This window comes from Mustelus asterias, chromosome 6 (genome assembly GCF_964213995.1).
Source record: "Mustelus asterias chromosome 6, sMusAst1.hap1.1, whole genome shotgun sequence".
Lineage (NCBI taxonomy): Eukaryota > Metazoa > Chordata > Chondrichthyes > Carcharhiniformes > Triakidae > Mustelus > Mustelus asterias.
In genome coordinates, this window is record NC_135806.1 from 37,518,233 (window position 1) to 37,531,420 (window position 13,188).

General features: G+C 43.1%; 2 protein-coding genes across 3 annotated transcripts in view; one reads left to right on the forward strand and one right to left on the reverse strand.

The window, feature by feature from the left end:
* LOC144494809 (uncharacterized) overlaps positions 1-9,072 on the forward strand; it is a 37,580-nt gene extending 28,508 nt beyond the window's left edge. Inside the window, exon 4 of the mRNA XM_078214178.1 lies at positions 8,803-9,072. Within this exon, the coding sequence (XP_078070304.1) occupies positions 8,803-8,868 (66 nt within the window). The 3' untranslated portion in view covers positions 8,869-9,072. The remainder of the gene's footprint in view (positions 1-8,802) is intronic.
* LOC144494807 (methylcytosine dioxygenase TET2-like) overlaps positions 1-13,188 on the reverse strand; it is a 178,447-nt gene that overhangs the window by 18,711 nt on the left and 146,548 nt on the right. For both annotated transcript variants that reach the window (XM_078214172.1, XM_078214170.1), the window contains 2 exons: positions 9,751-9,901; positions 7,657-7,746 (listed from right to left, as the gene is read on the reverse strand). In XM_078214172.1, coding sequence (XP_078070298.1) covers positions 7,657-7,746; positions 9,751-9,901 — 241 coding nt within the window. The remainder of the gene's footprint in view (positions 1-7,656; positions 7,747-9,750; positions 9,902-13,188) is intronic.

The window sequence follows — 13,188 nt, forward strand, 5'->3', positions numbered from 1 at the left end:
TAAACCTGTTGGACTTTAACCTGATGTTGTGAGACTACTTACTGTGCCTATCCCAGTCCAACGCCAGCAACTCCACATCATGATTATATTGAGGAACCATTTGTTAACCTACGAACAAGATGTTTAACATGCTAGAAGGCGACCCGACCCACAAAACAGGCCATGAATCCACAGTAATTAATCATCATTGGGATTTTCCACTAATTACATCCATTAGTAGGTCTTTGAGAATGGTCCAAAAATGAACTGGAATTTTTGAGTGTGAAGATACTAACTAGCATGTTTTGAAAGGTTTGGAATTTAAAATTTAGTAAGGAACTCACTACTCTAACCCAATCTAACTAGAAATTAATTTGTACGTTATTTAAAAGTCATTGTCACTAAGATTACTCTGATGTTAGATTGACGCTGACTAAATGCTTCTGTTTCCCATTCTTGGCAGTATTAATGAAACTTTACCAAGTTACTATTCAAAAAAATCATGTGATATATTTAAAAAGAAAACTTTGCCCGATTACACTGGCTCATGGCAGGTTTCACATTCAATGGCATGTAAAATGAGTTCGGGTAAAAACCCAAGGAAAGAAAAACATTTTCCAAACACTCACAATTTTGGGCACAATGTGCACTACAATCATCAATTACAGCCAAAGCAACAACTACCCTGATGTATGGGTGTGCTTCTTGCTGGTCATTTGATAGGGATTATTGCCAACTCCCAGAAATCGATCACCAACAGTAGATAAAATGAATAGTTTCTGTTAACTGTGAGAAGGAAATCAAATCTTGAATGTCAGCAACGGCAATAGAAAGTGTTACATGTTATACAAACAAAATTCAATTAAGCCGTAGTTCTGAGACTGTGTAGACCTAATATGACTGATATTTTGAGTGCTTGGGGTGGTTTGTCACATACGAGTGAGGACTGGGTTGGCCCAGATATCCAGATCTCAGAAAACCTGTGCTTCCATCCTACAGACTAACTCATATCTGTAAAACTTTCATATTTTGTAGCGTAGTTAAATGATGAATCAGGTAAAAATGGTTCCTTACTTAAATGTTAGAATGTAGCAATAAACCAACCCTTATGCTTTTCCATTGTTTCATCCTCCTATGGAATGTTCTAGATAAAATGCACTGAACAACAAAATGTGTGTTTCAGGGTTAAATGAACATTTAAATTGCAGCTCATCACTCTGAATGACCGCTCACTGTGCACAGATCTAGGGGATGGCGTGTGAAGATAGATCAATGATCCATGTGTGTATAGTGTAAATACATTCTTAGTAATGCAGGAGATGGAGTGTGGTATGCGATCACTGATTTGTGTGTGTTGTGACACCTCATACTGTAACAGGAGCTGTGGAAGTCAGACTGGATTCTTCTGTGAACATTGCTCTGTAATATTCTGCAGGAACAGGTATTGGTTTAGGTACCGGAGAATAGATCAGTGAGTGTGAGCAGATCATTTATGATGGCAGTAGTAGCTCAGGCATGAGGTGTTCACCCTTCATTGTCCCTGAATCAAAATCCAGGAACTTCCTTTCTAATGGTACTGTGGGTGTACTTACTGTTCAATAAGACAATTCACTGGCACCTTCTTATGGGCAATTAGGGATGGGCAATAAAATGCTAACCTAGCTAGCAATGCCCACATTGTGTGGAAGACTTTAATTACTGCAGGAAAACAAAGTTTCAAGCAGATTAATCAAAGGGAAAATGTCAGATTGGTGGGTTTTTTTGAACAAGTGGGAGGTGATTTGCGGTAGTTTGTCCTAACGATCAGTTTTGGGTCCATTAGTTTTTCCTTTCCATTGCTAAGCTAATTTTAGTACCAATCCACCACTTTCCCCTGAATTCCATGGTCTTCCACGGTCTGGAATAATGCCTGTATGGCATTTTATTGAATGCCTTCTGAAAGTCCATATATATATGTTACAGTATGTTGTTAAACCCTCTTTTTTATCTCAGCAAATAATTCAATCAAGTTAGTCAGGCATGATTGACCTTTAACAAATCAATGCTGCCTCTCCGTGATTAACCATACCTTTCTGAATGGAACTTTATTTTGACTCTGATATTGGTTTCCAATAACTTCCCCACCACTGATGTTTGACTGACCGTCCTGTAGTTTTCTGGTTTCTTTCACTTTCTTGAACAATTGTATAACCTTTCAGTCCTCTAGCAATGCTACTGGATCCAATGAGGATTGACAAATTGTGACCAATTACTCTGTCAATTTTAGCTTTTGCTTCTCTCAGCAACCTAGGATACATTCCATCTTGACCAGGTGACTTACCAACTTTTTTGTACCTCTTTTTCTATTATTATCCTTTTCATAACTTCCCTTTCATATGTTAATGTAACCTTCACATCCACTTCCTTTGTAAAGACAGATGCAAAGTACTGATAGAATATACTTGTCATGCCATCTTTGTCTGTATGAAGATTTTCCTTTGGCTCCTTAACATGCCCAGCCACTTCCTCAGCAAATCTTATATTTTCTATGTTTGTGACCACTTTTTGTCTCTCATATCAAAATTTCCAATTCCCTGTTGTACAGAATTAAACTCAGTTCTGATAAAAGTTCATCAACCTGAAACATTAACTGTTTCTCCCTCCTCGATCCTGCATGACATGCTGAGTATTTTCAGCATTTTCTGCTTTTATTCTGAATTTCCAGTATTTTGTTTGCAATGAGAGGAGATGGTTTAGGGTTACATCCGTTGAAGTCAAAATCTCAATCTTCACTTACAAAGTCTGCTGTGTAATGTAGAAGTCAAGGCACGTCCAGGATTTCTAATTAAAACATTAGAAGGGAAGAGGGTGTAAGAAAGGGCAGTGAGAGAAATATTGTGCTTTAGTGATTATGTTTTGCTCGGAAAAAGATCGCTGTTAACAAACTGAAGAGTAAAAAGCAGAAAGGGCTTTTGTTCCATTGCAACTGTTACTTGTGCTTACAGCTGAAATGGATACGAAGAGAGTATTGGAATGGTGGGTGAGATTCACTGGTCTCCTCTCAGCATTTTTCTCAGCGGTGGGAGGCAGTCCCACTGGCAATGGGACCCTCTGGTTCTCCCCCGCTGTCAATAGGAACTCCCATTGAAACCACTCCACACTGCTGGGAAACGCACGGCATGGAGTATGCCACTAGCGGGACCAGAGAATCCCACTGGTGAATTCTGGCCAATATCATAGAATCATAGAAACCCTACAGTGCAGAAGGAGGCCATTCGGCCCATCGAGTCTGCACCGACCACAATCCCACCCAGGCTCTACCCCCACATATTTTACCTGCTAATCCCTCTAACCTACGCATCCCAGGACTCTAAGGGGCAATTTTTTTTAACCTGGCCAATCAACCTAACCCGCACATCTTTGGACTGTGGGAGGAAACCGGAGCACCCGGAGGAAACCCACGCAGACACGAGGAGAATGTGCAAACTCCACACAGACAGTGACCCGAGCCGGGAATCGAACCCAGGACCCTGGAGCTGTGAAGCAGCAGTGCTAACCACTGTGCTACCGTGCCGCCCAATATCTGCTTGCTAGGATTTTATTAAGGCCCTATACAGAGAACCTAATGTGTATTTGTCTGGAAAAAGAAGGATTTGCATTTACATAGCACATTTCACAACCACAGTACATTCCCTTGTTAAATAATGCTTTGACAGCCACCTGAGAAGGCAGATAGGGGCTATATTTAATTTCTCATCTGCACCACCACTTAAGCAGCACTCTTTCAGTATTGGCCTGGAATGCATGTGCAAGCCTCTGGAGCTTTCCATTGAGTGTCAACTTGCCTTAGCTGAGTGTGAGGTTGAGGACCACTATGGCAAGAAGCATAACGCTATGCTTATTCCCTATGCACACTTTCAAATCTATAAATTTAGCAGCTAGCAGTCAGTCATCTTACTTTTCCAATGAAGGGAATTCTCCTTCAGTGCTCCTGGCACAGACCAGGAAGGCATCCTGCAGAACTGTACAGCCATAGTGGAATCACAAGTTCTTACAGCATGACCTGGTCTACTGGGAGAACAAGAGGTAGCTGATGCTATTGAAGATTGAAGTGGGAATAAAGTAGTGATTAAGAGGCAGAAAGACCAATGATAGAGGCCCAAGCCTTCAACAGTCAGGAAAGTTGTCAAGGAGTTGTAAAGTGATTTGCCCTCGTATCTGGGCATTTCTGCTGGAGGTTGTTGCTGTATATCATCATCTTCTTCCTCTGTGTGTTGCTGCTGATCTTCTCTAAAGTCTAGGGGTACGCCTTTGTTGATTGTGAGGATGTGCAGTGCCCAGAGTATAAATCAAAAGTACTGCTTCAAGACATTCAAATATTTCTTCTTAACACCTGAGTGATTCATTATGACCGATTGTAACCCTATGGAAATCAGACTGATTGTGCAGTTAAGATGGTTGCCATGATTTCCCATGTTCTCTACCCTGATTGTGCTGCCTTCCAGACCTGCTGTCTTGAGGATTTGAGTGCGGCACTCAGCAGAAGACAGAAGGGGCCTATCCTTCCAATATGCAGAATGGATTTGGTTGTGGCTTTGGTGACTAAATTCAATTTAACCTGAGGCCTACATGGGGGGAGCTATTGTGGCTTCCATGCCAGGTCAAATTGATGAAAAGTAGATCTCGAGCCAGAAGAGGCTAGAAAAGGTTGAACTTTAATAATATTTTTCAAAGTAATAATTTCAAAAATAAAAATGTAGACCAAGAGGAGCTAAAGTTCTACTTCGAGTACCACAGGGAAAACTTAGACCTCCTCTGCCAAAGGTTTCCGTTCGCCACCCCTGACAATGATACTCTTCGAATCTCCTATCCCCTAAACTCTCTACACCGATGTTCTTTTGGAGCTCCAGTGGTGGCCTCCTGCTAATCAAATTGCCACTCCTCCTGGCGTTATTCAAAGCTTCATGTCAAGTTTGGGCAGGAGAATGACTGGGCCGATGAGATGGGGCCTGGTTGTTAAAATGTTCCAAACCGTGCATTGTGGATGGCCGGACAATTTTTTGCCTACCAAGGCTCCTGACTGTAGCACTTCTGCCATTGATTAAATTTGGGCCTGTGGTAGCTGTTCTGATATGGTGTTTGAGGGCAATATACTGGTGTCAAGAACCAATTTTCCAACCTGGTTTCTCCTGGAAAGATGATGCCATTCTGGGTGTTAATTGAGGAGTCTGCACCAAGTGTATGACTTTGAGATCGGTGAGTCAGACCACTTATACATTCCTGGAACACAATATGGGTTATGTCTCGGGCTGGTGCTTAAGTGGCCATGAGCACTCAATCTATTGCTCTTCAGTTTCCAGAGAAGCCATAAAATTACTTTGTTCTCCTGTGACTACAGGTAATTTTCAGTAATATTGCCATGGTGTCAATGGTGGGTCTCTCAGATCCCCCTGCTTCTATGACTAACTAGTCTTTACAGTTACAGTTTTAACAACACCAGGTTAAAGTCCAACAGGTTTATTTGGTAGCAAATATCATTAGCTTTCGGAGCGCTGCTCTTTCGTCAGATGGAGTGGAAATCTGCTCTCAAACAGGGCACAGAGACACAAAATCAAGTTACAGAATCAGTATTCTGTAACTTGATTTTGTGTCTCTGTGCCCTGTTTGAGAGCAGATTTCCACTCCATCTGACGAAGGAGCAGCACTCCGAAAGCTAATGGTATTTGCTACCAAATAAACCTGTTGGACTTTAACCTGGTGTTGTTAAAACTGTTACTGTGTTTACCCCAGTCCAACGTCGGCATCTCCACATCATAACTAGTCTTTACTCATACCACAGCCTTATTTTCAGGTGGCTGGATGGTGAAAAGTTCAACGTAAATGTCATTTTCACTGCCTTGTCCAAACCAGCCCTGCAGTTTGACCACACCTCCAGTAAATGACAATAGGAAAAGGCCACGTTTAGTGACTACTGCTCTGCTAAAGTTAGAGCCTTCATCAGCATAATTTCTCCTCAGAGTCCCAGGTAGCATAGGTTCCGTGCTTTCTCCACTGATGTTTGCTTGAATCCCATGATGCTCGAACTTCCTCATCCAGGAACACTACCATATCGAGGAATAAATCTTGCACTGAAAATGCATCGTAGGCCTACTCAGCAGCTGCAAAGGCTTCCGTCCCTGCTCTGCAACCATCTCATCAACATACTTAACATAACTTTCAGGGGAAACATTTGTTCCCTTGCCAACCCTTCATTCGTGGTGAATGCAGAAACTACTCTTTCCCCCCCATCCCCTCCCCCCCCACCTACCTCCTTTTCCACAGCAGTACTGCCAGGCTAATGCATTGAGTAACCCAAGTATCACATGTAACTTGGGCCCAAAGGCTGGCTTCAGACTCAGGACAGCTTTTGAAGGTACTGTTGGTTGATTTGGAATTCCAGTTGGATTTGTTAAAGGACATCCGACTTGGTAAAATCAGCACGCAATGCATGCAAGACTTACCTTTCCTAAGGCTGAGTTAATGCATCTGTGATGTTCTGCAAGTTAAAGGCTTAGGATGTAGTAGGAAAACCTGTCTTCCCCCAGCTCCTCCAACTTGGATAGCAGGCCCATCGTGCAGATGAGTCACTAGAGATGATCGAGTTGTATTACTCTTCACAATATAATCATCAGAAAATTCTATGGTTGAGGCAAATGTAACATGTACAATTTGCTGAAATTTCTCCTCAAAACACTCGCGTTCATCTGAATGCAAACTTTGCCTGCGAGCTGATGGAACTCTTTGTACTTACAGGAAGCATGCTGTGGAGTGCCAGCTTCCACCAGGGACCTCAGGCTGCACCCACTGAGATGTGAGACATGAAGCATGCAGCTTTCTCACAGGCTCTTCCACATTTATCCGGGCTAGCTGATTATAAGCAGTATAAAGTGATGCATCAAACAGTACTCACCTGGAACATGAAAACACAAAAACAAAATATCCCATTCAGACTTATGGATCTTACAGTCTATAAGGAATTCTTTTTCAATTGCTCTAGCGAGTTTTTATAGGACCAGGAGCAGGCTGGCTATTCAGCCCCTCGAACCCATAGGTTGGATCACCTATTGCAACTCCATGTACCCACTTTGGTTCCATATCACTTAAGAGCCTTATGCAAACCAAATGTATCTATCGATCTCAGTCTTCAACAGCTCACTGGGAGAGAGGGTTAAAATTTCCATTACAAGAGGTACTCGCTGATATCACCTTTGAATGGCCTAGCTTTTATTTTCAGGTTATGTCCCTTAACATTTTCTGCTCTTCACTCCTTCGACCTTGTCAAGTTTATCTGAGGAATTGTGACTTTGAATGATGGTGCGAAAAGGACAATACTGATTCAGCCTGCTGTTATTCAGTGATTGTAACATCAGGAGAGAGTGGTTCAATTGTTATTGTTCACTTTAAACCATCATCCAAAGGCAAAATTAACCCGCATTATGTCCTAGTCCATCTGAAAATATTTTTTAAAATAGGCCTGATATTTCATAATATTTGTCACTGTTTCCACCAGTCTTGAAACTGACAGGATTTTGGGGTAAATTTTGTGAGACTCTGCTTCCGCCTCCTGCCATTGGCATTCCTGTCAATCGCATCTCAGATTGTTTACCTTATTTGTGTGGAAGAAACATGTATGTGAAATTAAACAAGGCAACCACTCACTTGGTTGTTGAAAGCTTCTGGGGCAAACCTCTTGTAAACAGGGGCCAGCAGGTTTGCCAGACCTTGCAGATTCGACTCTAGTTTTTCCTCCTGATTAGAAAGATATAAATTAATCGTCAGAAAAGGGAGTATTGAAAGATTGAAAAGCAGCATTTCAGGGAGATTTCACGATCCGGTACTTCCTACAGGGATTGGTGCTCAGAGGGAGCACCTCTCGGGAGGTCACATGCAGCAGCCCATGATTTGGGTGGAACATTATGGACTAGACACTTCTCATTTGCCAATATGACCCTGAGGACAGTGCAACATTTGTAGAACGACCCCTTTAAATTCCTCTTTTCAGTTTGCAGTGGATAAATACACAGGCTGACCTTCAATAGCTCTAACTATTTATGAAGAAAATGTCATTATTTTAGTATTTTTGGGATTTATTATGTTATTCTTTGGAGCAGATACATGGGGCTATATGTGTGTGACTAATTTGATTAAATGGAAGACAGCTGGACTGCAACATTTAGCATATCAAAAGATCTCATTGCGAAAGGCAGGCATTTCAGGTGAATAGGGCAGAGTTGGATGTTCTACAGGTAAATAAAACATGGGTGGAGATTTGCATTAGGAGATAAAGAAGCCAAAAGAGAAAATGCTGGAAAATCTCAGCAGGTCTGGCAGCATCTGCAAGGAGAGAAAAGAGCTGACGTTTTGAGTCCAGATGACCCTTTGTCAAAGCCAGTGTTTAACTCTCTGCCACTTCTCTTCCCAGAATTCCAGCATCCACAGTAATTTGCTTTTATTAGGAAATAAAGAAGGTTTGTTGTGTTCAGTTGTTAAATTTCATAGGGGTTTACAACACGGAAAAGATCATAAATAAATAAGGCAAAGTTATTAAATTGAATTTTACCAGAATGTTTTGGCCATAAGGAGAACATAAAAGATATTTATATCCTGGGAAAGGTAAATTTCAAAGAAGGATAAGGACCATGAGAAAATATGAAAGAGAAAACATATTTAAAGAGAGGTTGGGAGCTGTGTCGGGGGTGGTCATGTAAGATCTCCTGGAGTGTGCTCTGTGCTGGGAGAGAGCTGCGAAAAGAAGCAAAGTGAAGCAGTTTTCAGCTAATCCAGAAAAGTGTCTTTTTTTTCCAGAAAGCAGGGCTTTGTTTGAAGCTTTTGGAACTTTCCACAGCAGTGGGAGTGAGAGAAAAACCCTAGGACATCTCTTCCTGACAGCAACAGTGGGTGCCTTGTGGGAATATCACTGGATTTTTTAATAGATTAAATAAATTTGGACTGTTGCCTAAAGGGACATTTTTTGTGAGTATGTTCTGTAAGACTAATTTTAACTTTGTAAATGTAATTTTGTATGTTTAAGTTTTTTAATTTTCTTTTGTCAATAAATGTTTTAATTAAAATCTCGAGAACTGTTACTGGAATTTGTGGTTCCTGACTTCAGTACACATATTTTCTCACAATACAAATAGAAAATAGTTGTGATAGCTTGCCAAGTTTCCCTTTGGGATTTAGTTTGCTTGACACTTACCACCTGCTGGATCATAACACTATTTTTATACCAGTTGATAGGGTGGTTAGTCCTATACAATGCTTATGGGAGGCTGGTGGTTTAAGGGCTGCTGCAACTCACTGACAAGGAGGATCATCCACAGCAACAGTATGTCAATCAGAATTCAGAGCCAGAACTCTGGTATTCACCCATTGGGACAGTCTGGAGTGGGATTTAAACACTGCACCTTCTCAATAGTTTAGTAATGGGGCATTAAAGGCCAACCTTACTAGATATGAACCAGTTAGATTTGAATGTTACACCTCAGTACTTTAGTTGTGAGGCTTTATCCATGCAGGGATGCAAGTCAAGAAATTGTGGGCACACAGTCCTTACATTTCAATCCATTAAATCTAATGGAAGGAAAATCAGGATTGCATGCACGCCACCTCCTAAAATGCATTTTTGGGGGGTGAGCTAGAACACCCAAATGGTGGAATGTTATCCAAAATTCTAACCTGTGTGCCATTGGCAGAAGAAGCCTTACAAAATGACAACTAGTGGGTGGAGAGGGTTGATGAGTTACCACTGACCTCTTTGGGATCATCCCCGAGTAGCCGGAATTTCCTGGGGGCTTTGCTTCTTGCGAACTTACATCCATTATAGTACATACTCCAGGAACAGCCAAAGGAAAATGAAGCTCCACATGTTTCTTGGTTCAGCCCTTGGCAAGCACACGTTCGTCTGCAGAACAAAAATAAGATTTAAGTTTAAGCTAAGATGCCATTTGACTTTGTGTCTGACATTAGGATTTCAAATGGCCACACTTCATCCCAGTTTGGACATATGCCTCCAGCTTAACTACTGGGTCAAAAATCCTCGAACTCGCAACTTAACAGTGTCTAAGCACCTTCATGTTACTGACTGCAGCACTTCAACAGCAAGGCCTTCCACCCATCATCTTCTCAAGGCAGCTCAGGATGGGCAAAAACTGGCATCATGCCAGCGATGCCCACGTCCTAAGCAAAAATAATGAATTCAATCACACCCTGTAAGTGTTTATATGTGACCATTGTTTCTAAGTAGCAGAAGATGGAGCTTGATTGAGGATGTCACAAGGGGTAATGATCCAAGTATGTTCATCTCTCAGGAAGCCAAATTCTATCAGATGATCATGTGCGTGCCTACCATCATTTTCAGGCCTTAAGAGTTGAGAATATCCTGCAGGGTTTTGATAGATGCTCTCTGGAACTGAGGGTCCCTGATAGCCATATTGCTTTAGATTCAATCTTGAGCCACAAAAGAAGGCTCTCCAAACATCACAGCAGTCGTTAAAAGAGGCGCCCAAATCCTGGCCCAACACCTCCTGCATCGGTCAGGTTAGATTCCAAACAGTTTTGAGTTTGGGAAGTGGTGGCCGTTTGTCTCCGATGGGTGACTCCTCACTGCTTGGGTGGAGCTGATTTATTCACTTTTATGTTTGAGTGGAAGGATCGATAAACTTTGATAGCTAATTATTTCAGTATCATTGCAGCATGAGAGGAGCTTGGAAAGAGAGGGGTGATTGGTGTGTGAGGGTTGGAGTTGGGGAGGGGAAGTGTTGGTGGGGGTGGAGTGGAAGGTGTTGGTGGGAGTGGGGAAGGTGTTGGTGGGGGAAAGGGAATGCGTTGGTGGGTTAGGTGGGGGTGAGGGGCAAGGGGGCGTGGGAGGGGGGTGGGGTGAGGGGGGAGGAGTGGGGTGAGAGGGGGGAGGGGTGGGGCGAGGCGGATGGGGGAGGAGTATATTATGTGCGAGCTTTAGGGTTGCCGGTATGCGGGGGTTTTAAACACTGAGTGAAATGTTAAATATTTGATTGTGAAGGCTTGATGATGAGTCTCTTCATTACACAGACGCAGCAGGAGCTCCTGGGTCTGTAGTCCAATAAATCCAACCAATAACAAACAGCAAGGAGACTCTTACCCACTGCGCTACTGATGTCTCTTAACAGTCAAATTTGGGGCAGGTATTTGTGAGGTAGTACTGGATAATTTTAGCTGGCGGGCCCAGTTTTCTCAGAGCAGGCCTCAGGCCTCTTCCTGTACCAAAGGCCCCAGGGAAATGAAAGAACAAATAAATCGCAGAGAGCCGGTCACTTTCTAACTTTATACCGGCAGGAAAAATTAAAGCTTGCGGTGTTCACTCCTTCGGGAAGAGTTTTCCCTGTGGCAGCTGTACAGGTGCAAGCTTCCCATCCCGATGCTTACAGTGACAACGGCGCTGGAATGTGCAGCTGGCAGGTGGAGAGTCAATGTCCTGAGGTGCTGACAGCTGGAGCAGAGACTGCCAAGCCTCACTTCCTGAAGATTCTCACCGAGAAGTATGTGTGTTTATCTGTCGGCACCATCAGTGCAGAATCTTGACATGTATTTACAAGAAAATGCTTTGCAGCTTGGACCGCCCAGCCATATTCTTCACGCTTGTATTCAGGATAGGAAATCTTCTGATGTGGTAACTGCCTCTAGCACTGAAGGATGGGTGGAAATGATGGGTTAATTAAGCTCAAAAAAGGCAGGCACAACCTTGTGCTTTCAGGAGATTGCTGGGCAGTAACATGCAGGCTGATGTTTTATAACTTGTGTCCCTGTTTGCAGAGTTTTGCACAATAGGAGGTCAAATTAGTAAATGGGGAATAAAGCTCAGTCTAACATTCTTTAAAATTAGTAATATCATGGTGTTGGCAGGTTAGACGTAGCTGAGTTCTCGGTATGTGACCTTGTGGATCTCTGTTTCAATGCCACTAGGTCAGAACATTTTCTCTCAGGGTGCAAGGAAATGCAAGCATTAGGGGTTAGGGCTGGATGTCAGGAGCTGGAAACAGTAGTTGGATGCAATGCAGAAATCCCAGAACCCTTCTCTATCTCCTTGCCCCATTTTACCCTTCCTTCCTCCCCCTCCTTCCTCACAACCAATCTTCTCTTGCCCATTGTTCCTCAAGCATCCTTCACCTCCATGCCCTTAGTTCACAATTCTCTCCCATCCTTCCAACTCTCCCCATCTTAGCTCCTGTCCTTTCCTATCCCTTTGCTCCTCCTTGTCCATCTGGCCCATCCTTTCCTATCTTTCATCCTTCATTCATTCCTTCATCATACAGCACTTCTCCATTCCATGCCCCACTGATCCCTGCTGTCATCTTTCCCATTTTATTTCACATCCTCCTCGTCTTGAAAAATGTGCCAAGTGGGAAGCTGCGTCTTCGGTCCATTAAGGCTATTGGTCCTGGAGGAATGGTGCACAAAGGCCACCAAACCCAATGTACTAATCAGGGAGCAGCATGGTTCCAGTTGTCAAGGCTGGTTTCCCCATAGCAGGTGGTTCCCAAAGTGGATTGTGGGCCATCAGGGTCCTCCAGGTCTGCAGACTGTTCCAAATTGCAAGCTGGTATTTGACGAGAAACACAGTCCAAGTATCCTGGGAATCACCGACACGTCTCTGAAGCACATGCTGCCATTCCCAACATCATATAACTGTGAGATCAGATTTTCAAGACTTGTGGGGTTGATAACAAGGAAGAGGAACCTGCTTGACATCACCTCATTGGTGTCTTAACAAAGGCAGTGCCATTCTTCCCATTAATTCTGATGAGGATTTTTTAGCAGTGGCAAGAGAAAGTATGTTGGGTAGGAATGCTAGGTGGTTTGCGGGGTCTTTTGCTCAATCTAAGTGGTTTGTGGAAAAACAGGTTTTGAGAAATACTGCTTTAGAGGTCTGAGACTGAACTGTAGACAATCGGGTCACTGTCTGTGTGGAGTTTGCACATTCTCCTCGTGTCTGCGTGGGTTTCCTCCGGGTGCTCCGGTTTCCTCCCACAGTCCAAAGATGTGCGGGTTAGGTTGATTGGCCAGGTTAAAAATTGCCCCTTAGAGTCCTGAGATGCGTAGGTTAGAGGGATTAGCGGGTAAAAATATGTGTGGGGGTAGGGCCTGGGTGGGATTGTGGTCGGTGCAGACTCGATGGGCCGAATGGCCTCCTTCTGCACTGTAGGGTTTCTATGA